The sequence below is a fragment of the Phacochoerus africanus genome, chromosome 10 (assembly GCF_016906955.1).
Source record: "Phacochoerus africanus isolate WHEZ1 chromosome 10, ROS_Pafr_v1, whole genome shotgun sequence".
Classification (NCBI taxonomy): Eukaryota; Metazoa; Chordata; class Mammalia; order Artiodactyla; family Suidae; genus Phacochoerus; species Phacochoerus africanus.
In genome coordinates, this window is record NC_062553.1 from 63,030,099 (window position 1) to 63,057,393 (window position 27,295).

At 35.0% G+C, this 27,295-nt stretch overlaps 1 protein-coding gene across 1 annotated transcript in view; it reads right to left on the bottom strand.

The window, feature by feature from the left end:
* Positions 1-309: 309 nt before the first annotated feature.
* EPHA5 (EPH receptor A5) overlaps positions 310-27,295 on the bottom strand; it is a 326,237-nt gene continuing 299,251 nt past the window's right edge. The window contains exons 14-17 of the mRNA XM_047799235.1: positions 26,158-26,307; positions 16,089-16,282; positions 12,211-12,366; positions 310-4,120 (exon numbers count right to left, since the gene is read on the bottom strand). Of these exons, the coding sequence (XP_047655191.1) occupies positions 4,015-4,120; positions 12,211-12,366; positions 16,089-16,282; positions 26,158-26,307 (606 nt within the window). The 3' untranslated portion in view covers positions 310-4,014. The remainder of the gene's footprint in view (positions 4,121-12,210; positions 12,367-16,088; positions 16,283-26,157; positions 26,308-27,295) is intronic.

Sequence of the window (27,295 nt, forward strand, 5' to 3'; positions counted from 1 at the left end):
TTCTTTTTTTTTTTTTTTTTTTTTTACTAATTGGTGTCTTTTCCTAAGCAATAATTATGTGGTCATTCTGAACAAGAACATTCAAGCATTTATGTGTAAAAAGATTTTTTCATAAACCAACAAGAAATGAAAAGAAACTTCTTATCTATTTCTTCTTTGATACATTACTATATAATTAACAGCATAATAGAGGGAAAATATTCAATGTAACCAGCTGTGCTACAGAGCTGAAAAAATGATGACTTATTCTAGTCATTAATTTCAAATAAAACTATCACTTTAATTGTTTATTCATTTTCATCATCATCATTGTACCTACTTTTAATTTATTTTGAGGTTAAACATCTGGCAGGACATAAGCAAAGACAGTTTACTATCATATTTAGCTTTCTTTTTTCTTATTTTTAGAAAGAACAAAATGAGAAAAGGATCTTATTCTACTATGCAATATCATAAATCTAGCAAATTTCTAACATCTGACTCAAATGGCATTTGCCATCCAATGCCAAAATGTCTTCCACAGGTAAATATCTCTGCTTGTGCTTCTGAGAACCCATTTTAAATGGGAGAAAGAAAGGTGTTAAAAAAATCTCTAACTTTCACATGGAGATTAAGCAGCAGACATGCAAACACATTAAGTGCTCAACTGGTATTAATTTTCCATATTAACTTGAGATAGGAAACTATTTTTTTCACCACTCAACACTGGTTAAAACTCTTACAGACTGAGTTAAGGATGTTCTGTATTGTTTTGGCAACTCAGAAACTAATAATGCTGGCCACATTTATGTTTAGATAGAATACTTGAATATATTCCTCATAGTAATCCTACGTCTTTAGAACATCAACTTGGTGATTAAAATACAAGAAAGAAAAGACCATGCACGTTAATTTTGTAAAATGGGAAAATGAATTTTTTTTTTTACATTTTTACATACAATTCATACATTTCAACAGCCAGGAAGAATAACTGATTATATGTTGTTTTTACATGTGAGCAAATAGCAAGACGAGGAAACATGATTGATAAAAGTAGCAATTGAGTGACTTCAACAGATATCAGTAAGCTGAAAACTATTCTCTGCTTGTACCTATTTTTCAAAGTTTAACATTAAGAAAGACTTATGTATTTCTAAGTCTAAAGACCAAAAGTATTGCTACTGACAGTTAAAATAATATTATGTTTAATTTGACAAATCTGTCTTATGTACTAAAATTATTGAATCTATATTTTATTTTTGGTTGTCTGGCTGGTGACAACATGAACCAATAGGATAAGAAATCACACCATCAAGATTTGTCAAATCTTGCCCTGGGTTACTGCCTCATTCCATTTCACAAAAGCTGCCTCTCTCCTTGTTCCACTTCTCACATTTATAGATGAGATTGGCACTTTCCAATTGGTGACACATCCAGTGGTGAACAAGAGGAATTCCTTCCTCCTTTTTAGGGTGGGTTACATCTTCTAAAATCATACAGGTATTTCTTAGAAATTCTCAACCAAAATTAGATATGAATAAAAGCTATGTGTCTAACTTTCACCTCCATTTACTTTCCAAAACCTACATCAAGGTTGCATATATAAGAAGCAAATGAATGTGATCAAAATTAATTTGTAATATTCTCTTGTCACAAAGAGGAAATTTACATGTAATTTCAAATTCCAATCACTTAGATACACTCCAGCCTGACCTCCCAATCATCTTGGAACATATAAAGGTGGAAAACAATTCAAATACATATGTCATGTATAAGTAATTGTGGCTAGCCCATCAGCTGTAAAACTTAAGTTAGATCAATAAAACTATTCTCACATTAAAATTTCTCAATTGTTACTTTATCAAGTAGATTTGGCTGGTTTTACAAAATTCAGTAAGTGCAACACAATCCCCAATAATTTTTTACAAAAGTAATTAGTTTAGTTACTTTGAGGTTTCCTGAAATGAATAAATGCATCTTTAATAATGGTGATGCCTACTTACTTATGACTTTATCAAGACAAAGTTAAATCCATTCTTTATTTTCTCTGGAAATCTCACTAAACTAACAGAATATACATAAGCACAGTTTGTGTGGACCCATGGTACAGTATAGACCCAGTAAAGAATTGTAGCACTAATGGCCAGGACTCAATACATCATTTAAACATTGTTTAAAACCTTTTTCTTTTCCTCCCTATAAAGAGATAGCTACTTATGTAGAAGGTGGGAAGGGCAGAGAGACAGTTATGTCCCAAAAGTTTATTCTTGCATATGCTAATGGTAACAGGTACTTGGGAAAGAGAGAAGTATCAACAACATAAAGCAGGTATATTCCCTATGGTTGTCACTAATCCAGGCTACTCCAATATACCACTGCCACTGATAATCAAAACTAGGCTGTATTTGGTTTAAACACTGTGCTCCTTGAATAATGACATGTCATTCCATGATTTGTAAACTTTAACAATACAAAAAAACTTGGTCATTTCACCAAGAAGCTCAGTTTTGTTCAAATTTTAATAAACGGTTTAGTTTGTACCATAATGTTAGCCTTTATCAAGTGTGGTATACAGAACATAACAGAGGACATATTTTATATTCTTTAATAAGGCCAATTAAATAATACTTTAGATTGGCTCATCAAAGTAAATTCAATTCAGTATAACTGAATACAAGATGAAATTACCAAATGAATAAATAGCCATCAACAAATAAAACCTGTCAAGTCTTGCCATAAAGAAAATTCTAAAGAGCAGAAAAATACACATAGTTGTCATCATTCCACTGCTTTAGTATCAAAATTTCTAGGGCTGAGCCACAAGGGAAATGGTTACAAAGGATTAACACAGGGGTAATGCCTGGTGCTATGGGCTGGATTTAACAACATTAACAGAAGTCTGCACAGTTAAATCCCTCTACATCCTGCTGAAAATGTGCCCTTTGGTGTCAACTTTGCTTGACAAGATATTTTCTGGGACTCAGAAAGGTGAAATTTCTTACAGGGGTGCAAGATTAATGGCTAGAAGAACTGCACTGTCACAGATATCACAAAGTGTTTTAAAAACGCCAAAGGGGATTTAATCTTACAGACATTTCCTGTGAGTGAATAAAGAGATTTAGTAGCTTTTGGACACATGAGAGGAAAAAGACACAAGCTTGTGTTCAGTTTTGTTTTACTGCTTCCCTATTTCTCCTATTCCTACTACACTCTGGAACACTTGTTCCTGAATGTTGCTAAAATTAAAACACTACTACCAATGCAAGCAGAATGGTAAACACACATGTGCAAGCCACACACGCACACACAACGCCAACTTAAATCGATTCCTGGGTATATAGCAAATTATACAGTATATACATATTTGTTACCTAGTAGTTTCTAGAAGAGCAACTAAAAGTAAATTTTATAACACAGAAAAATAAATATACACCCTGTATTGTACTTGTCCTTGATCAAGCAACATGTTTATACACTAGTTTCTATAACTTAACGCTGTGTGACAGCATTTAAAATTACAAAAGAAGATATCTATTTAAAAATTATCTAACCATATTGCTCTTCAATACACTTATGTAGACAATTAAGACTTGAAGTAAACCTCAGTAAGTTGCAGTTTTTGTTAGCCCACAAATGGCTATAAAAACTTTTCCTTTCAAGTAGATTCCTGGAAGTTTTGAAAGGGGCTGCCTTCATTCAGTCTATAAAGGTGCTATATAGAGTTTTCTATTTCACGTATAAAATTTTGTAGAAGTAGTGAGAAGGATTTTGTTGTTGTAATATAAGATGAGGTTTAACCTCATGTTCTTATTCCATGCAGGTTATATTTGCTTCATGAAAAATGAAGACACTGAGAGGAAGATCAAGAGATTTGAGTAAAACACCGATTATGAATTCCGTGACTGAAACAAATGCTCTCTTAAGATTTAGAAATCACTGAGTTTTCCCTTTTTCCCCTTTTTTGTTAAAATAAATCTCAGGGCTTGTTTACAAAGTGCAGAAGCATTCACTGGGCGAAGTGACAGTGGAATGAAGCTACAATGGAACCATCCCGTTGACCAGCTGCCCCTTCATTTCTTGAAGGCTGTTCATGATCTTCTTCTGGTGACCAACAAGAGTCACTCCGAGTCGTCTCAAATCCCTGCATGGAGAGAGCACACGTTGGATGTATGTATTGATTCAATTGGGAGCACACCTCAATATTTCACGCTGGCAAAGAGGCAAACATTTTGAAGAAACTAATTAGATGACAGTCCCAATTTAGACAGACAGGGTCCAATTTTCAAAAGCAGGTTCTAAAATTGTACCTGAAAATCCGTTTGCAGTCAAAGCAATACTTAGAACAAGGAGTGAGATTATATACACCCCCTTTTTGAACATGACTATTTTGGTGGCACTGAGTAGTGAAAAAACAATATCACACATGCTTACCAATAAATATTTAAACTCAAGGGTACAATTTCATTGAATGGTTTTGAAAATGTGGACCTACAAAATGAACAAGCACTTTTTTTTTTTTTTTTGCTAAAAGAAGTAAGCATAGAATACACTTTAAAAAATTTCATAGCTAAGCAGTTGAAGACCAAACTTTTTAAATGACTCAGTTGGCATAATCATTTTATATAACAGTTATCTTTAGGGGTTAATCATCACTACATTGCTTTTATAACACAGATATATACATATTTCTACTTGGAACCCAATGCAGCAGAGCTTTCTTCCTTTATCAAATATATCTAGGCTTTATTGGCATTTAGAGCATTCTGAAGATTACACGCCATCAAGAGGTTGTTTCAACCAAAATGTAAATAAGCTTATTATTCAAAAAAATTACAAGTGTTTAGATTTCTAAACTAATAGCATTATTTAAGGGGCTCAAGGTCATTGCTCTTTTTGTTTGTTTGTTTTTTTGCTTTTTAGGGCCGCACTCATGGCATATGTAAGTTCCCAGGCCGGGGGTTGAACTGGAGCTACAGCTGCCGGCCTACACCACAGCCATAGCAACGTGGGATCCAAGCTGTGTCTGCGGCGACCTACACCACAGCTCTCAGCAACAGTGGATCCTTAACCGATGGAGTGAGGCCAGACACCAAACCTGCATCCTCATAGATCCTAGTCATGTTTGTTAACCACTGAGCCACAATGGGAGCTCATGGTTTTTAAATGTTATCTCATATGATATTTAGGAATTCTATTTTTCCAAAATAGCCTTAATAATTAAGATTTTTAAATGACAAGGATATTTGCTATTTTAGATTTCTTTAGATAATTGCTCTATTGAACACATTATGCTAAAAGGAGAATATTTTTGCATTCAGTTAATGGATTAAGTTCAGATAGTCTTAGAATTCTTCAGAATTGGATACTCTGACACTAGAATCATTAAATGCAAAATTGAATAGTTTTAGAAGCTCAAACAAATCTATTATCAGAGGAAAGAAATTAAATAAATGAGTACTTTAAGCTCCGTGTGTATTAGTATTGGAAATAATTATTTGTTTAAATAAGATCTTAGATGTCTTTTTCTTTTTATGTTTTCCTGATTTCTTATGAGAGTTTTAGCAAACAACAAATAGCTAAAAAAAAGCAATAAACACTTATGGTGGAAATATTTCTTTCTTAGAATGTAAATATACAACACTAAATTTGGAAATTGTTATAGTTACAAGACACCAGAGTACAGAATAAATAATAATGGTCAGCATGGAAAACAATCATCAACAAAACTTAAAAACCAGCAAAATTTCAGACTGAAGCAAAATCACTGTTGTTAGTTATGAATAGACTATAAAATAGCTAATTACAGACTAACAGAAGAATAAAAGAGGCTTGAGTTTAATCTTGTCTCTTGTCCACTAAGTCAGGGTTTCTGAGCCTTGCCCCTGCTAACTTGCTTTGCTATAGGGGCTCCCCTGGGCATGGTGGGATATCCAGCAGAATCCCTGACTTCTTCCCACTAAACACCAGAAGAGCTGCAGGGCTGCTGGCCCTTTGTTGTGACAAGACAAGATGTCTCTGGACATTGCCAAAGGTCTTCTGAGTGGGAAAAATCTCCCCTGGTTGAGAACCATTGCAATAAATCTAAAAATAAGAGGTGACAATTAAGATATCCTCTTCCTATACGCTAGGAAAAAATATAAATGAAATGATAGAGATTTTTGTTAATCCTCCTTTTATGAATGAGGAAACAAGGTCTTAAAGAATATATCTTTTTTAATTTACTTTTTAGGGCCCCACCTGTGGCATATGGAAGATCCCAGGCTAGGGGTGAAATTGGAGCTGCAGCTGCCAGCCTAGACCACAGCCACAGCAACATCAGATCCGAGCCACGTCTGCGACCTACACCACAGCCACAGCAACATGGGTTCTGGGATCTGAGCCGTATCTGTGACCTATGCCACAGCTTACCTCATTGCTGGATCCTTAATTCACTGAGGAAGGCCACGGGTACAAGTTGGGTTCCTTACCACTGAGCCACGACAGGAACTCCCCATCTTAGAGAATTTAAGTCACTTGGTAGATAACACAGTCATTTCTAGCAGAGCTGGGACTAAAACCAGGAATTTGACACCAAAGTCCATACTCTTAATTTCTCATTTCTCAGATCTATAATTTCGAGCAAAGAATTTGAAATTACATGCACTTTTTTATTCATCTGTAAAATGAGAACTCAGTAGATACATGAAGAATATTGAAGGTAGGAGAATTCATGGGTGCTCCCTACCAAACTTTGGACCTAAAGCACAAAAAAAAGAGACTAAATTTTCTTAACCTGAAAGCATTCAATTCTCTCTACTAGAAAATATAAATAATTAGTACTTCAAACAAATTTTAAAACATCTGTTTTATCATGAGCTTTATAAGTCTGAACAATTCAAGTTTGAAAGTACTGATTTAGTATATACATTCTTAAATAGCACAATTTACATGGCTAACCCGATGAAGTTTTTGAATATAATTATTACAGTTCATTCTAAAAGACGTGAAAAAGTGTTATAGCTTTTCCTACTCAAACACCATGAACTTTGCATATACAATACCAAAATCTTAATTTGAAGTGTATGGGTATGAGACTAGTTTGACTTATTTTTGTTTCCAGTGTCTTAACTTGTTATCATATTATATGTAAGTATAACTTCATTCTCTGCAAATAACTTGACCACAAGAAAGATGCTGGCTCAGTACTTGGGGAATTTAAATTTTTTGTGACATCTGGGAGTTCCCATGGTGGCTCAGCAGAAACAAACCAGACTAGTATCCATGAGGATGTGGGTTTGATCCCTGGCCTCACACAGTGGGTTAAGGATCCACTGTTGCTGTGAGCTGTGGTGTAGGTTAAAAACGCGGCTCGGATCTGGCGTTGCTGTGGTTGTGGTATAGGCTGGCAGCTGTAGCTCTGATTCAACCCCTAGTAGGGGAACCTCCATATGCCGCAGGTGCACTCCTGTCAAATAAATAAATAAATAAATAAATAATTTTTGTGACATCTATATCATACTAAAAAATGAACTATATTCAATTAATAAACACAGTCATAGTTTGCGTTTATAGGCAAATGAAACTTGTCCTTTTTTCAGAATATTTCATGTATCTAGATTTTAAGTTAAATTTGTTCAAATTTTCCCAAGCATGAAATGTTATCTCAGGGTCAGCTGATGATCTGATTATCCCCTAGGATTCATGTGGAAGGTCAGATACTAAAATTCTCCCTCCTCCTCCCTCTCTCTTCCTCTATTTCACCTCCTACCTCCATCCCTCTTTTCATGGGATAAGTAGAATTATGAAAACACAGCACTGAGGTTTACATGTTGTTATAAATTATGTCTTTAATGGAATGCTCTTGTTTTAAAAATCAGACATTTCAAAAGCTGTCAAATTAATGTGCAGAGATTTAGAGAATAACATGATTATACTGCATGTAATGTATATAAATATATTTACGATGAGATTTTCAGTGAAGAAGTGGGAGAGAAATATGATCATTTATGCATGTTAAACTTGTTCTCAGCAATGAAGTGGTTTCTTTAGAATCCCATTTAATATTTTTCCAATAAAACCACAAATGGCAAATTAAAATGGTATTATAAAAATGTTCTAGTAGAAGTTAAATAACTTTATTCTAATAGAAATTTAATGCATTAAAATTTCTTTTACATAGTTTTGTCTCACACTTTTGGGATTTCCAACAATTACCATTTTACTCCTTAAAGTGTATATTAAGTGGTCAATTTAACAGTAATAATGTGAATGAAATTTGATAAACATTCAATAAAGTTTTTTACACAATGATGAGGGTACTGCTCTATTCACAATAATTTTTGAAAAAAATGAAAATGGTTTAAGATATGCTATTTTACTCATTTCATTTTTCTATATAGGAATTTTTATAGCTAGGCAAAGTTTTCAATGTGTCCCCCATTGAAAATATTATACTAATTTTCTCATGACCACGTGTAATCTTAAGTAATACCCAAAGCCAATTCTATTGATGATAAACTATATTTCATCATAGGCTTACACATCTAAATGATGAGAATCATATTGTTACATAAAAAATAGTTTGGATTTTGTCAACAAGGCATGATTAATTTTAGAAAAAATAGTTTGGATTTTGTCAACAAAGCATGATTAATTTTAGAAAATCTGCAAGTAATGAACTGCCATTGTTGTGATGACATTCCAGCACGTTTTCAAATGTTATCCCATAATACTAAATAATGGAAAACACTGATATTATCATGCCAAAGAAGCGGGATGAAAACAGAGAATAACAAGAGGTAACAATTGATGTCAGAACCAACTCTTGATTATTCAGGATTTAATTCCTCCATTTCTAATCATTTGCTCACATTCTTCTCCCTTCTGCTTTACACACCTTTCAGCCGTGTCGTGTTGTTGATACTTAGATCCACCAACACTGGCTGGATAGGAGAAGGGAGAAGAGAGACTAACGGATATTCACTAAATTTCAGCAACGATTCTTTTCGTCATAGTTTTAGTTGTGTTTGGAATTTTTTTAGTTCACTTAGAAGAATCCTGAAAATCACTATTTAAGAACTGTACAAGATAAATATATATATTTGACGAGAGAGAACATAACCATGACCTGGTCGTGGTTTTCACTGGATGAAAACTTGTGAGGGTTAGACTAGAAGTTTTAGCTTGGTTACGCAGAACACAGAGGATAATATGTACTCCTATGTGTTTTAAGTTTATAATCAATTATGCATAAGGACTTTATAGAGAAGTTACATTTATTTGAATTAGTGTACACAAATTTTGGCTTCAGATTTGTGACACTTTCATTTTAGTATTTTAAGACCCCATTTTAATAAATGCTTCTAACAGAAACCTCTTTAGCTTACACACAATTGGTATAATATTTCAATTCATTGGAATCTGCTCATTTTCTGAATAATCAAAAGTTGACAATACAGGTCTGACAAGAAGTTTAAGAAACAGCTGTAATGCTGTCCTCAATTTAAATCTTCAGATTCAATTTGCAACTCACCTCAAGCTCACAATGGCTCACAATGCCCCCTGTCGACCATAACCCAGTGAATTTAAACACCCAAGTACAGATTGCACCATTACTGCTACAACAGTTGTTCTAATGTGAGTTCTGTACACAGAACAGCAAAGTTTAGGTACAGAGAAAAGCAGACAGAAACATCTAAGATTGAAAGCCACTTTCAGCTGAACAGATTTTTAACTCTAAGATCTCAAAATATTTCATTTCTATTCCACATTAAGCCATGCATGTTATGTGCTGGCAAAAAAAGTGAATAAAATTAAACCTTCGCGAGGGAAATTTTTACCAAGGTATGTGGTTTAAAAAAATTGCAATTTTTTACCCCTCTTTTTTCTAAACTCATCATGAGAACAAATCTGATGGCACAAATTATAACATTTTTCTTATGTAAATATACAGCAATTTGAGTTTTTGCTTGTATTAATTGATTTTAACTTTTTAAAAATTACAGGTAGGAATGTATTCTTCCCAGTTTTCAGTTTCTATTATTCTCTGGTGGTAACACTGGCACTAATATTTTATTTTAGTAGAATATTATACAAGATCCATAAAATTAATATTTTGATATAGGCAAAGATCATGTGTAAACAAAATCATTTTCTAAGTATTTAAAAGTTTTGTTTTTATCTTTACTGATACCCCAGTTTCTTTGCCAGAAGTCCTTAATAATGCCTGACTTTTTTGGTGAAGGGCAAGCAAAATGGACAGATAATTTTTTTATATTCTGTACCAAACCAGTAATTGATATCCCACTGTTTTGTGAGTTATTTAACATAATATTTTGGCAAATATGTTCTTACTAATAGGAAAAAATGTGGTCCAAACCATAATAAACAAGAGGACACATATTTAAAAGGTGTTGGACTCTCCAAGAAATCAGCTTCACTGGTTAAGGCTGGCTGGCTCCAAGAAGAAGAGAAGAAAAGAAGAAATTGAACCAAGTAGAGAAGAATTGACCAGACAAAAATTAGTGGAGAATGGAAATGATTTGTAGACCATCATAAGACGATAGAAGCTGTTAGGGTTTGAAAGAAAACATACAAAATGAGAGTTTGGCGATCCACAGGAAAAAGGAAGGTAAGTATAAAAGAATTAAAAGAAATAAAAAAGTGAAACCATAATTCTAAAACAGTTAATATATTTAGACAGTACTTTGGGGCTCCAAAGACAGTAAAACAGAAGTAGTTAATACAAAAACCATTATTGATGATTATAACTATTCTGTGAAGGGAGAAGGAAAAAAGTAGTAGGTTTAATATACAAATGTGACATTTTAATAAAAAAGAGACATCGTTTAATGCAAATAGTTTTATTATATATGTACAAGTAATCTGACATTGGGTAGAAGAAATACCTACAGTATCATTTTAATATAAAATGACAAATGACTTTAATAAATTAAAATGACCATTTTTACTTAAAAATTAAATACTAATCATGTAAAAATAGTTTTAAATTATCACTAAAATTTTCTGTTTATTATTTGAAATAGAGCACAAATGAGTTTTTTGAGTGTCCAAAGAAATGGGTAAAGTATATATGTTGCCAAGTAAATAGGATTTAGTGGTGACGGTGAGGATGAGATTCCAGAAATTAAGATGGCAAGCTGAGTGGTGATTTTAGGTCCTTTAGTTATAGACATGAAGATAAGAAATGCTGAGAATGTGACATAAATTGGTGATAAATGATGGTACCCTGTTACCTTCTGTGTGAATGAGCAGTGTATTCAACAAACCAGAGAATGCCAGGATAGAAATGGTGAGAACCAAGTGCTCAGTGTTCATATAATGTGAAGTAATGGAAGAACTGTGGTTTAGTGCTTTAGAATGTTCTACTCTATTTTAAACCTTACAACAATATTTTAACCTTTGAATTTGTAGGTAATTTGAAGTAAGTTATCATATATTCACAGGTTAAAACATCATTCGTGTTAATGTAATCTAGAGATATAACCACCATAACAACAGTTCATTTTCACAAATAACAAATATTCGGCTAAAATAATTACACATACAGAGTATATAATAAAATACAAACAACTTACAACCTTAAAGAATTCAATATTTAACTCTCGTGGTTTTTATTTAATAAGATTTGATAAATTTTATCTTAAACGTGCAAACAGAAAAGGGCACAATTGGTTCCACTGAGATTGTACCAAATAACAAATCAGAGGCAGGATCTAATATATCCTTGGATTGTAAGAAGATGCACCAGTTAGAGAGTAAACGAGATTCCTGCCTGGGAAGCTTTGTTTAAGCTGTTGTTACCTGGGTATTCATCATAACCAAAATTAAAAGCATGTTTTGTCATCACGTAGGGCTACCCACACCAATTGTGCTTACAGTTTGTTTTGTCTTGTATTTACATTCATGTAACATAGGTATGCGTATAAAAACTTTGTCAAGAAAACATCTTTTCCACAACACAAAGTACCAGTATTTTGCCAATGAGATGTTATTCCAATTATTCAAATACTCAGATGCTATTTGTGTGAAGCAAAGCAGCAAAGATACTGGCCACAAGTAGCATTAACCATGCAGTTGTTCAACAATGTGGGCTAAAAATGAAAGGCTTCTTTGAAAGCTGTCACACATGGACAAAAGTTAACTGATTTCCCTTGACCTCATCCAGACTGGCTTCTGAACAATTTTTCTCGCCCCAGCAATTATGTAAAAGTTATCAGAAAAATTACTCACTCCAAGGTCACCTGAGCCACAGCGTCCATTGAACTGTATCCATTTTCCATGAAAATCTCTGTATATCGGCCCATTTTGATTGCTTCTAGCCATTCACCTACTGATCTGTAGGCCCCAGATCCCAGTGAACCATGTTCCACCAATAAACTAGATACTCTAAAACATAAAACACAAATATTAAAAGTAGCATTTTAATTCTTCTCTAACAAACTGTATTATAAGATTAGATCATAAACAATGGATCTTTGAATCTATCAGTATATTTATAGGAGAAAAATAGACAAATGCTAATGAGGAAGAAAATAATTCAAAATATCAAACAGAAGATCAGTCTGTTCAGATTTCTTTCTATCTATAGTTAATGATGACTTATAATGACTTAATACCTAAATTTTCTGTAATGCAAAACATTAGCTAAAAATTCCATATAGTAATTTAGATGTATTTACTTCCTTCTATTGTTTTGTTTGTAAAAATAATACAGAAAATGCTAGCAAATTGAGAGATGCAGGATCATTTGTGTAAAACCAATTGCTTCTAGACTTTGCTAGAGAAACTCATGCTCATTTAAGCTAATTTCCCAGGAGACCAGAAGTTATGTACTCTTTATTTTAAGCTCTTACATAGAAATGCGTGTTAATTCACCTTGGAGTAGTGAAACTGGAAAGCAAAATGTAACTCCAAATACATAAGAAAACTGAATAGAATTAATCAACTATGTGATATACTATACTAACTATACTAAATTTATACTGCTTGGCCAATAATATATATGATGATGATGATGATGATGATTTCTGGAAATGTATCCTACAGAAATAATCAGACAAAATGTAAGTGCATATTTTTTCACTAATGAAAGTAAACACCAAAAGCAATTTAAATGCCCATCCGTGTGAATTTATTTACATACATTTCAACAATAAGATAGAGGACAAATACTTTTCTTTCGGCTCAAATGCTCTGTATTTTCTCACATCCCATTTACACTTCAATCTACTCCAAGGTAGTTTCTTCCAAACCAATTCTATAAAAATTGCTCTGGTTAAGGTGAGCTTTGACCTCTATTTGGTCATAATCTGTGAACATTTTCTAATATGTAAGATGACTGACTTCTCAGAAACATTCAACAACTATCGCCTCTTGAAATTTTACCTTATCTCAACTTTTTTTTTTTAATTTTTAAAACATTTTATGGCTGTACCTTTGGCATATGGAAGTTTCCAGTCCAGGGACTGAATCTCAGCTGCAGTTGCAGCAATGCCGAATCCTTTAACCCACTGTGCTGGGACAGGGATTGAAGCCGCACCTCCACAGTGACCTGAGCCACTGCCATCAGATTCTTAACCCACTGCACCACAGTGGGAACTCCTATCTCAACCTTTTTTGAATCACTATTCCCTCTTTGGGGGCTACCGTCACGTTGTACACTTGTCTTCAATCTCCAATGCTTGCCTCTGCCTGACTTTAAAATTTGGAGATAGCCAGGACTTGCCCCTATATCTTCTCTCTCAGCCTATACTTGACTCTGTTTTAGGCAGTTTTATCCACTTTCATGTGGCAAATACGACCTATTTTTCTCCAGTTTTCATCTCTTGCCTAGACGTCTCATATATTCATATGCCTATGCCATGCCTCCATATTTATCATAGGAATCTCATCACAAGTCCAAAGCCACACGGCTCATCTTCTCCACATCCTATTCCCCTAGAAACGCTCCTCTTTATAGTCGTGATAAACAGTCTCCTCCTTCCTTGTCTTCAATCTCCTCCCAATCGATCACTGTGTGTACCATCCACTCAACATCCAATACATTATAAATCTGACCACTTCTCTGACCACTTCATTTGTTACCATTGTAGTTCAAGACATCATTGTGTCTTAACTGCACAACTGTTCTGGCTGTAATTATTCTGCTAAATTCTACTCACTCTCTACTCCAAACTAAAGTGTTTTTCCTTTAATGCTTTTATTTTGTTTAATCTCTCTTTCCCCTAAGAGTGTGTGGCACAATACTGTATACTCAGCACATAGTCCACAGCATGACACAGAGTAGACACATGTATACTTATTTGTATGAATCAGTGGATATTTTGTAGAAATTTGTAGCTATTAAAGAGTAGAGTCGAAGATTTGTTGACGTGAGAAGTACAAGAGGAAATAGTTGGAGAATAGGATTTTGAAGTTGAGATTACTGAAAAGTTGCAATTGTTGGTAATAGCTAAGTCTAGAATATGACTATGAAAGAGTCCAAGGTGGGTTAGAAACTAAAATCATTGAAGGAGAAAATTTCAAGGTGTTAAGAGATATTTGAATATCATCTACATGGTTACTAAAATCACCGAGTTTTGTGACACAGCTAGGGATAGAGAGAAAGAGACAATGAATCAAGAACCTTCTAGAACCAGTATTTGTAGACGATGAATAAAGATGGGGTAGAGAATGGTACAATCCTCCTTCCTGCTTCTGGAGGGAACTGTTTCTAGGACCGCACCCTCCAGCTTGCTGGACACCAAAACCACGGATGCTCAAGTCCCTTAGTAAAACGACCCAGAAGAGTCAGTCCTCCACGTCCACAGATACAGGGAGCTGACTGTATAGTCTTAAGCTAAATCTGTTAATATGAAACCTAGCAAACTGAATTCTATGTAATGCATAGAAGGAAATAATATTCTTCGGATATTTTTAAACTGCTCTCAAGCTATAAAGATGATGTGGATATAAATTAATACAATTTAGAACATAAAAATATCTTATGATTTCCTTTCCTTATGTCCATTTGTGACAACTTCACGTAATTCAAACAAGTAAATGAGAGAAACACAATGTTTTACATGACAATAAACAATTTAAAAGCAGTTATTTCAGGAACAACATAAGGAATGATCTCTGAGATGCAATCTCCAGTTGCTACCACAGAAAGTTAATGATGCCTGAACAGAGTTTGAAGATTCATTCCCCATTTGTGCTCATAAATGACTTTTGCCTAGTAAACAAATGGTACACTAGAGTCATAGAACTTATGTGACTTTATCAACAAATTGTTTCTCATTGAGTTCATACTATGGGCAGCCAATTCAGTTATCAGCATGATACCTTTTCCTGTAAAGACAGACAACTGCCTTAAATATGGTGAAAATAACAATCCGGTAAATTTTCTAGTGTAGCGTCAAACTGATTTATTTTTTGAGAGGATGATTTTGTAACTGTTCAGATAAAAGAGGTAAGGATGCTTTATATAATGTAACATAATTTAAATGCATTCATATGCATTCAGGAAAGTTTGAAAAATGCTTATTTGCTCCCACAAATTTTTTCATTACTCATCTATCAGTTTTAAGTCTTGTTCAAACTACACAGTGAATGATTATCCAAGTATCTGGGTTCAACTGGATAAGAGGAAAGGGCCCTTAAAGAAGATGTCAGGGTTCATAAACTATGACAGGTGGTGAAATCAGGAAACCAAAGAGCATTTGATGTTACATATCTCTGGTTTATAATTCTATCAGTGCTTATTGGTTTTCTCCCATGATCTTATAATCTTATTTTCTTTGTTCCAAACCTATGTGGATCCAAAGCACCTAAAAGTACACATATTTGAGGATTTGTTTTTAAAGCTCCCTGAATTTGGTTATAGTTGACACCTGAAACTGGTGGGTTAAACTATTAGATTAATTTTAGGTGTTTTTATGCATAATTTCATCACTCCTCTTTCATTCATTATAAAAGAATAATATGCAAGAACTATATTCAAATATTTAGTGTAAAATAAATTCATAGGCTAACATGTATACGAAAATAGTTTCATTAATTTGATATCTTTGGCATTAATCTGAATTTGCAATGTTCAGAAAAATCCCTCAGGTCTGGCCTCGTACCTGCTCGATGCGTTAACCAGTGTCTTTAAACTACTTGGGTTACGGATCAGCTTGTCCAACATGTTGACGATTTCATCAAACTTCGGCCTGCTATTCCGGTCTTTCTGCCAGCAATCCAGCATTAACTGGTAGAGAGCAGCAGGGCAGTCCATAGGGCTTGGCAGACGGTAGCCTTCCTCCACGGCTTTAATCACCTGCATGAAGTGAAACAGAATCGGTTGCCCAACACAATCTTAATAGAGAACAGCTTGAGAAATTTCCCACCGTTCAACTCTCATCTGTCCTCGTTCTTACTCTTGCAATGACAACCAGCATCCTCTCTCTTAACCTCCTCAATTATTCCATTTGCTGTAAAATAAAGAAATAATATGCTCTCACACAATATAAAAAAGACAGATTTTCCTCACATATTCTAAAGGAAATAAATGGTAATCATTTTTACCTAAAATCCTGATGAAGGTTGATTTGTAAAATTAATTGATATAAAAGTAAACAGTTCATGTTTTATTTAGCCCTGCATTCTGGAATCAAATAGAGATTAATTTTTCTAGTGATTTCTCTGAAAAGCTAATGCCTTTTTAATGAAAAATTATGTGTAGAATCACATTTTTTAAAGTAATAAAACTGCAATTTTACTTCAAAAGAGATTTTGGATGGTAAATGATGGATAAGTCAAAGGCTAAATTAACATAGCTATCTCATGTATCATTTAATAACATCAGAGCCTGGCTGTTTATTATCATCTACTGATTTCTGTCAGAAATTTGGAATGACTGTTTAATGGCAGAGACATTACAAACATCATTGATTTTAAATGTAACCACACATAGAAATATCAGTCTAATTGTGAGGCTGTATTATCAAAAGACGTAATGCTGCTGCTGCCATCAAAATGTCTGCCTCCAGAAGAGATCTGTTTATGCTACTGAATGTAATAATAATGGTTTTATTCAATTATAAAATTATTAAGCAATACTGAAAACCAACAACAATGAGCCTATTTCTCAAAATCCTATTTGAATATTTTCTTAACAATTAAACTTAATTATATTTTTTGACAAACAGTTTAGATCTGATCTGACAAACAGAAAAAAATCTACGATGATTAGAAAAGAAATTTTACAAAGATAATTTTGAACGATTGGGGACAAACCAGTCTTTCAATGATAAAGGAAATGGGATCTGAACAAAAGCTGTGACAGATGAAGAGAAGAAACATGACAGGTTAGAGACGTTTATAACCTACGGGTAGAGGGAAGGGCAGAGAAAGTATCTGAGATAAAACCAGTTCAAGCCTTTCATTGTGGATGGCTTTTGCTGTTAATTTTAGGTAAGCACGTTTATGGGGGTAGGAAATGTTGACATGTATAACTGGGGACTTGTTTTATATGAGGTGAGTAGGGAACCAGCAGTTTGCAAGAATCTGGCTAGAGGACAGGAGATGTTTGGGCTGATAATATAAACGTGAAGGTGGTCAGCGCTTGGGAGCAGCTTGAAGTTGGGTATAGTTTATACCTCCCAGGAAGAGCATGAAATACAGGTTCCTGAGAAGCACAGATAGTTAAGTAGAGAAATGAAAAGTACTCAAGGACTCTACAAATAGGTAAGTCATCGAATAACTATGAGCAAGATACCTGAGAGTCATCTACAACCTTGATGAACTCAAAAACAATGCAAAAAGTTAAAAGGCAAGCCTAGTATTTCTAATATTTTCATATTGCAAAAACTACACATTATGGTTAACATATCTAATATATTAAAATCTCATGAAAATTGAGAAGTAAACTGATCAGACAACAAATAAATAAGCAATGGATACTAAATCAAAAATTTACAAAAGAAAAAATGCCAAATCAATTTTGAGAAATTAGTTATTATCACTGGTGATCAAATCCATGAATAGTAAAAATACAAAGTACCATTTGCACTTGTATATTAAAGGAAGTTCATTGATCTATTTATTTGTTATAAGACCCTCCATTTTTGTTTTTATTTTCTTTCTTTCTTTTTTCTTTTAGGGCTGCATCTAGGACATATGGAAGTTCCCAGACTAGGGGTCAAATCAGAGCTGCAGTTGCAGGCCTATGCCACAGCCACAGCCACGCCAGACCTGAGCCACATCTGTGACCTATGCCACAGCTTGTGGCGATGCCAGATCCTTAACCCAGCAAGGCCAGGGATCAAACCTGCATCCTCATGATACTAGTTAGGTTCCTAACCTGCTAGGCCACAATAAGAACTCTAAGATTCTTCCCTATTGATAGGGACAATAGTTGTTCTCTTTAACAACACATATGTGCCAACATTAAATGTCTTAATATAGTTTATAGTCATGAAATGTTTCCCCATGCAGTGAAAACATTCTTATTTGCTTAAAACCTTATATATTCATGTGTTTTTCCCCAAATCTAATGCCAATTAGTTCTATTTCTTTTTTTAATACTTTTTAAAAAATTATTGTCTTTAATGTCAATAAAGCTCATCTTTCTAAATGACCATGAAATTAATAAATTAAGCCAATTCCTTAGTTTTAAAGGAATTAATAAGTTATTTGATCTGAGAAGGTATTTACCATATATAATACTTAACACCTTTATTTTCAGCTAAATTTCTATATATAAATATAATACTATCTCTAAGTTAACTTAGAACTTGGCCTAGTACTTAAGTCGTTGGATTTAATTCCAAATTCATCTTTGGAATTTTTATTTAAAATAGATTTAGAGTTATAACTTTAGATTTTATATTTAGACATTTTGAAGTGACTTTTTTTTTTCATTTTTACCTACTGCATCTTTCATAGATTGGGAAAGAAATGAATAGTGTTAGTATTCTAACACTATTGGTTGTGAAATGCTGGAAATCTACCAAAGTCTAATTTAGGCTGCTCATTTTTCCATAGAGTTTAGAATGTATGACTAAATGAATCGTACTCTAATTGACTCTGTTATTACTATAAATCTAGGTGGTTGAGATGAACAAAGTAAAAAAGAGAAAATAACAAGACAATCAGAAGTTTTACAATCAATCTGGCACCATTTCAGATCTCTGTATCTGAAATATTACCATAAGCTATGCCCTTTCTTGGCACTGATATGTAAATCAACAATCTGAACACAATATAAAGAATGCTATCTCTCCTTCCAATGCTTAAAACCCAACTCAGAGCACCTAATATGCCACTATTCACTTGGTGGTGACGCTGTTGGCCCTTTTCGTCAGGTAATGGCCAGTGGGTTCATCTTTCAGGTAGATATACCTATTCTGGGTATTGCTTTTGCTGGCACAAAGCCTTGGCCAGCATTACAAGGTTGGAATGCTTGACCCACAAACGTGGAATCCTACCTGGTATATCACCAACTAGAATGAGAGTATCATTGAGTAAATATTTAACAATTGGCTCTTTAGGGGGAAAGATATTTACAACATTTTCTCATTTATGGATTTAAAAACTGCCATATCAACTGCAAGCTACCAACGTAACCTCATTAAGGTAGAAATGTTCTGAAATTCACTAGCTGATACGAGCTGGTTCTAGCAACCACTGCACATAGTCCATCATCCAGTAGCAACTAGCCTCACAGAATGCTGGAAGACTTTCTAAAGGCACAGCTAAATCACCACCTAGGAGGCAATACTCTAATAGGAGCAGGTGTCAATATTCAAGATGCAGTTGCTATATTAAATAAGAAAATTTCTCTATTGTGCTTTGTTCCCAGGCAACAAATGATTATCACTGTCCCGAGGGCACTTCGGACTACCTGTGCCCAACTACAAGCAAAGGAGAAGGCCAAGGCAATTAACACTGAACAGTGGGAGGCATCTAAGCTGATTTCACACAGTTGGGGTGGGAAGAAATATGTGTGGCACCCAGAATATATTAGGGCTCTTTTAATACTGCTGTATAGCAATGTGGCCTGAAACTGCTTACCCCCAATAATGAAGGACTGATTTATCCTACTAGTTAAGCCATCATGATCTTCCAGGTTGTCACTGAAGGGGAAGTCAGAATGGACAGTGAAAGAGGGAGAGGCTAAGAAGCAGGTGAGGTCCCGAGATTGGCTGAAGCTACAGAGGTTACAGTTCAGTCCATAACTGTCTTCTTCTGAGTTTCCCTTCAGAAAGAAAAACCTACAGAACCATGGAAGAGATGCTTCCTGAACCTGTGTGAAAAAGTTGCTCTATGCTGCAAAAGGGATGGAGCTGGGCAACCATGAAAATTTGCCTCTCATATCTTCACTTGTAGGGGTGGCAATTGACCAGTAGTCCTTAACCTTGAAGTCTCTAACATCTATCATCACAGAAATGGTAGATTTTCATAGGTTACTTCCAGTCAACTATTGAACACGGCAGTGGTAAGAGATGCACATTCCTTTGACACTTGCTGGCTTGAGGACTCCTTGGTGGCCTCATCCAACCTCTTTTACAAGTGCACTTCAGTCTCACGTGCCTCCATTCAATCATCCTTCCTTCCATCACTACTCCACCTGGGGTCAAATTTGTATCATGGTCTGACGTCTCTCCCAGCTTCCTCTCATCCCTTCAAGTTTTTCTTCACAAGCATCTCCCTTTAACAATACTCGTGTACATGTAATTCCCTTATGTCATGGTCTTCTTGGAGGATCTAGACCAGCCAGGCATTATATCATAGGTACTAAATGCAAATTGTGTGTATATTATCCCCATTCTAACACATATCTGCAAAATACGAATTTTATACACATTTTACTGGTGAAATATACGAGGTTCTAGAAGGTTAAATATTGCCCACATGCACACAAAGAACAAGTAGCAATGGAAAGATTCAAGTTCGAGTCTCTCTGGAGTGCAAATCTGTGACCTTTCCATCCCGGTGCCGAGTCACACACTATTGACATAAGAATGACCTCCCAGGAAAATACTTAGGGATAGATACAGACATTACCCCATGGGATCAGATTTCTTGTACCATAAAAAAAATATCCAAAATTAAAATGAGCTACTCTGGAAGACTGTCCCTTCTTCATCAGAGGAGATGTGAAAATGCAGGCTGGGTAAGTAAGTGGCAGGAAGGTTGCAGGGAAACTCGGAGCATCAGCTGTGTGTTTTGATGAATCAGGCTGTATGTAGAGTGTGAGTGCCTGTGTTGTTTGGTATTTACTTGAAATTTCACACATGAGTCCTTTAGCTACTAGGAGATATGAAACTCCCCAAAGTGACCAGAATTTAATAACATTCTCAGAAATTATCTCAAATACCACAGAAATAGTTCCAGATAGACCAGTTTTTCCCCTATGATTTCTTTCTTGTTTCCAATAGTTACTAAACATGAATTGAGTATGTCTTTGTCTCAGTACATCAATCATAGATCAACAGAATTCAGAGATTAAAGAGAAATTAGAAATCTGTTCCAGTCCACTTCCTTTTATAATCACTGAAACTGACCAAGAGTTATAGAATTGAAGATGAGTGGCTAACAACATAAGATTTTTGCTTTCTGTATTTAAATAGCAAGGTCTAAGAATATTAGACAGCAGCATTGGTATTTATCACTTTTTACAAAGGGGAGGTTATGTCTATTACTTGTATCCAAGGGCAGCGTTATCCTTAGAAGACCGATAATTGTTTGTTCATCAACTCATTTTATTTTAATTAACTCATTCATTCATTTGTTTATTTTGGCTGTGCCCTTGGCATGTAGAGATTCCTTCACTAGGGACTGAACCTGTGCCACAGCAGTGACGCAAGCCACGGCAGTGACAATGCTGGATCTTTAACCTTTTGAGCCATGTGGGAACTCCCAACTGACTCATTTTAACCATTATTATACTGAAACGAATAATAATTTGCTCACTGTCAAATCTTAGTAATTTATAGTATTTGGATAAGAATTAATTCCTCATACTTCAGTTAACAACATATTGCATACCGTAACATATTCTCTTTGTTTTAACATTAAAAATTCCAGCAGTATGGAGTTCCCGTTGTGGCTTAGGGGAAACTAATCTGACTAGCATCCATGAGGTTAAAGGTTCGATCCCTGACCTTTCTCAGTGGGTTAAGGATCCGGAGTTGCCATGATCTGTGGTGTAGGTCAAAGATGCGGATCATATGCCGCATTACTGTAGCTGTGGTGTAGCTGGAAACTACAGCTCAGATTTGACCCCTATCCTGGGAACCTCCATATGCCACTGGTGTGGCCCTAAAAAGACAAAAAAAAAAATTCCAGCAATACAGTATATATACGTATGTATATATATGTGTATACACACACACACACACACACACACACACACACCATTCTATCTTATCAGAAATTGAAACAGAGACTAGAAAAAGGAAGAGGGACACCCAGTATAAAGTGGGTTGATGTACTTTTGGAGTCAAATATTTTTGCTGCCTTAAAAGTCAGATCTAGGCCAAAAGAAATGGTACTAGAAAACTGACTGCCTAAAAATACCAGATTACTTAAATTAGTATTTAAACCACTTTTTAATTTATGTGTTTAGTATGTACTACTTATTCATACATTTTCAAATAAATACAAGACAAAGACATTGTCACTAAATATAAAAATACAACATAATGACATCTCTTCTTGTCTTTTAAGTTCTGAAAAATGTTGACATTTAAAATGTCTGCTATCAATAAAGAAGCTTCTGCTGGCGACAGGATATTATCTTAGCTTCCCCAAGCTTGAATCAGAGTTCATGGTCTGATATTTACCTAAAATCATCTTAGCCATTTTAGTTTATTTTTATTATGTGTTGTTATGGCTTTTCTCTGTGATGACAGAGGTAATCCTAAATCAAAAGAAACCTACTGTAGCATTCTGTCCCACTGATGCAGTGGAAGGTCTCCTCTGAGAGATTTAGATTATTCTGCATGTCTTGGTAATGTAACATTTTCATGGTGGCAAAGCCTTTTTAGAATCAGACAGTGTCTGGAACATCGAGAAGATGGGATACATCATTCAAAACTGCCAAATCAGTGCTTCCAGTTTGTTTTCTCAGAATATTTTTTCGAAGGAGATATTCAGTGATGATGATTTTTAAATACAGTAGATCTGTCATGTTTATTGGGTACAAACTTTAACACACACTTTAATAAAAAGTTTGTATCTATTGAACCAACTTGGATACAAACTTTAAAAGAAAGTGAGGCATGTCACACTTAATGCCATATCTTGAAACTAAATGCCACTAATGATAGAGAACTTGAAGAGAAAATGCAAAGCCTGCATTACTGGACACTCTATTAAAGGCAGACATTTTAGAAAGTTCTTTGATTGTATGAACATTTTCTGAAAACCTCATTTAGATTCTTGGAAAACCCAGCCAAAGCCAAACTATTAGTTTTTATTTTCATAATGTCCTAAAAATATTATATCTGTACTTCCTTGTATTTTTCTAAACGGTCTAAAATAAAATTATCGGAAGAGTATCAAGACTCTCAAACGGCTGAAAGCAAGAAAAAAAAAATCGTTCCCAGTCCTTCGCACCTCCTTGATCTATGTCCTTTTCCATAACTTGATGTTGTTTATTCACAGGGAGCACTGTGATTGGATTGATCCTCTGATTACAGAATTGGACAATGGAATGTTGAGACTGAAATGCAACTGGATTTATCCTCAACATTTGGCCGTGGGGCAGAAGAGCTCATATCTAGTCTAGCCTGCTGGTCTCTGGAAGAACATGAGGGCTGTGTGGAGCAGAGCCAAGAGATACCAGCTTAGACCAGCCAATCCCCAGGAGCATGAGCAAGCTCACTCCTGATCAGCAGACACACTTAAGAGCGTGCACCTAGCATCATGTTCTACTTGGATCTATAATTTTATTTGTGACAGATAAAGCTACACGGGACATGATTGTCAATGATGTGATAATAATGCCACACACATTATACACATAATTGGGAAGGACTAATCATTGTGAGTGAGAGAATCAGAATTCAAAATATCTCAAGTGTGAGGAGTTACAACACTAAGTAAATGAGGGATAAATGTTTTCTTTGAGTGAAGGGAGCAGGCTTGCTGGCATGACAGAACAAAATGCTTTCGCAAAAATTAAAAGAAAAATGGCATTGAAATGAGCCTCGAGAGAAGTTAGGAGCCAAATTATATATCTCAGGGTAGCATCTGGCCTTTATCTGGAGAGTAGCAAGTAGCAAACAGGCCTGGTCTTCGTCTAGACTAGATCAATCCAGAGTAATCATTATATATTGAATTGAATATTTTTTACTCAATTAGAAGGCTCATATAGGATCACTGGTTGGAAGGGAGAATGTAGACCTTGATTCAGTGGAGACAGGGTGGTGGTTAGGTATAAAATTTTGGAGAATTAGGTTGAAATTTATGGTATAACTTTTATTATTTTTCTGGTCTTAAGAAAGTCATTTAATTTCTTAAGGCTCAGTTTGTTAACTGCAAAACTGGAATAATAATCTCTCTCTAATGGGTTGTAAACAGGAATTCAGTACTTCGGCCATGGTCCGGCCCCTAAAATCATACAATGGAAGACAATGGAGATTATATTCTCTCAAATTTAGACAAATAGAAGTCAGGATCCCTTAGCTAAGTCGAGTGAGTAGGGCTCAGAGAACACCAATTAGAGCGATTCGAGATGACTCAAGGGCAGATTCACTGCTTTTCCATATGCTTGCTCTGAAGCAGGAGTTCTATTTCTCTCTGAGAAGAATGCTGTGAAATACTCCTTCGGAAAACCAGACTGAGACCCTGGCTGTTCAGCTGGGGAAATTTGAAGAAGGCAGGCTGGCTGGGGCAGCCTGCAATAGTATCTAAAAGAGGGAGTGCTGGTGGGACATCTGGCAAGAATGCACTTTTCTTGGGTGATGCAGACATGTGTAAGGTACACAGAGACTGTGGGCAGGGAGCAGGCGAGAGGAACTCTGAGCTGTCAGCTGGAAAAGTGTCCTCCTCTCTAGGGACCCTGCAGAGAGGAAAGCCAAAGTCTGACAATCCTTCCATCCCAGTCGTGCTACTTAGGGTCGGGCTATTCCTGCAGCTGTGGAAAACACTTTGAAATGGATATAGGATTGACTCTGATTTAGACTGAATTGGATTTTTATATCTGAAAGTAAGTCTAAATGGCATTGTACTGTTGATACAACAAAATGCAGCTGGAGAGTAGCCGTACCCGTCCCATAACCCCTGAAGGCATACGTGAAGGAGATTTCATAGAGCATGGATAAAAGAAATAATTGAAGAGAAAAAAATGTATTAAGCCAGCATGGTACTAAGACTGTTCAATAAAATTATATTAAAGAAGCAATGAGGTTATTGGTTGGTAAATCACTTAAAATAGTGTATTCAATTGGACAGGGCTCAATAAATCTTAGTCTTTATAATTTTTTATCTGAAAAAACCCCACAAATTTTAGTGTGATCCTAAATAGAAGGGCTCTATTAAATAGTAACAATGGAAAATTACAAAGGCAAAGACAAAGAGCCCAGGCATCATTCGGAACTTGAATAGAAGACTCTTTCATGGTTCTTTTAATTCCTGGATTCTAGCATTCTAAGCCTGAATTATTTCTTCATGTGGGAAACAAAACCTGTTTTTTTTCCCCCAATTAAATAGACAATACAACTCTTCCTACATATTTTAATGTAAAGATTACTTCTTTTTATCTTCTCAGAGCATCCACTATTCAATCAATATCATTCATCCTTTTGGTTTTCAGTATTATCTCCCTTTATCAAATGCATGTCATAGAAATTTGCCTGTCAGTATTCATTCTTTGATGGCTCTTTCTTCATTTTTGAAAATGATACTGACATAAAATGAGTGAAACATCGCTACAGTGAGGCTAGAACTGCCTGGCAAGGGATTAAGCTTTTATAGAACGGTAACTTTCTTTCCTTTATACTAACTCATTTTTGAGCTTCTTCATAAAGGATCTTTTAACAACAACAAAATAGATCAGAAGGTAAGCAAAGAGTATTTCATTTTTTTAGGCAACCATCATTGTCATATGTATATATCTGAAAATGTGTGTCTATACATAGTGTCCTGACTTAGAGAGGAAAGTGATTCATTTCACACTTGAGGGGGGAGCAGTTCCATACTTACATCTTGATTGGTCATCTCCCAGTAGGGTCTCTCTCCATAAGACACAACCTCCCACATCACGATTCCATAGCTCCAGACATCGCTGGCAGAGGTGAACTTTCGGAAAGCTATAGCTTCTGGGGCAGTCCATCTGATTGGAATTTTGCCTCCCTAAAGATGAAAAGAAATTAAAAAAAAAAAAAATCCTCACATACTTCAAATGTACCTAGGGATACGGCTGCTTTTCTGAAAAGATCTGGAAAGAGATGTAGCATTTTTAAGTGAATCTGTTTGACAGCATGCAGTCTCTTTTCCCATTTCTCTGCCCATAAGAGCTTGTAGACTGACTACTAATTGGCTGTCCGGAAGGCTTCTAGTTTAAATTCTGTTTGACTGCTGGAACACATACAGGACCCACATCTCAATTACAGTATCAGGATGGCAGCTCTAAATGGGGAAAGCAGGCAGTCAGGCAAATCAATAAGGTATACTTTTATGACTTTCTAACAGGAAGTAAGGGACGCAAATTTCCAGGGTGATTTTTCCCATTAATTTAGGATTCTAAGTAGAGAGTCTTGATTGCTGAATGAAACCCTGAGAAGTTTAAAAGTTAAAAAGACAAGCATGAAAATCAGATCTCTTAAAACCTTAGTTTTACTTTTCTTCTGACATCATGTAATTTCTTTTAGACTTGATTTCTCTTATTTTCCATTGCCATATATATATATATATTTTTTAACCTAAGATGTAAGTATCTCATTTAATTTAACCAAATTAAAAATTATTAAAATTAGATTATGGGGGAAAACTTGTAACACTATCAAGCTTGGGATTTTTACATGATTAAAAATGATTTGAAAGGTTCCTCTTAGTTCATAAAACTTTTATACTCCACCCATTTCAGGGTAAACCTTTATTTCTCCTGATTTTTTTTTTTTGTTGTTATGGCCACATCTGTGGCATATGTAAGTTTCTGGGCCAAGGACTTAACCTGAGCCACAGCTACAACTTATGCCATAGCTGTGACAACACCAGATCCTTAACCCAATGCACCATAGTGAGAACTCTTTTTTTCTATTTTTTTAAAATGTGAGATTAACCATTTTATTTATTTATTTATTTATCTTTCTTTTTATTTTATTTTAGGCCTCACCTGCAG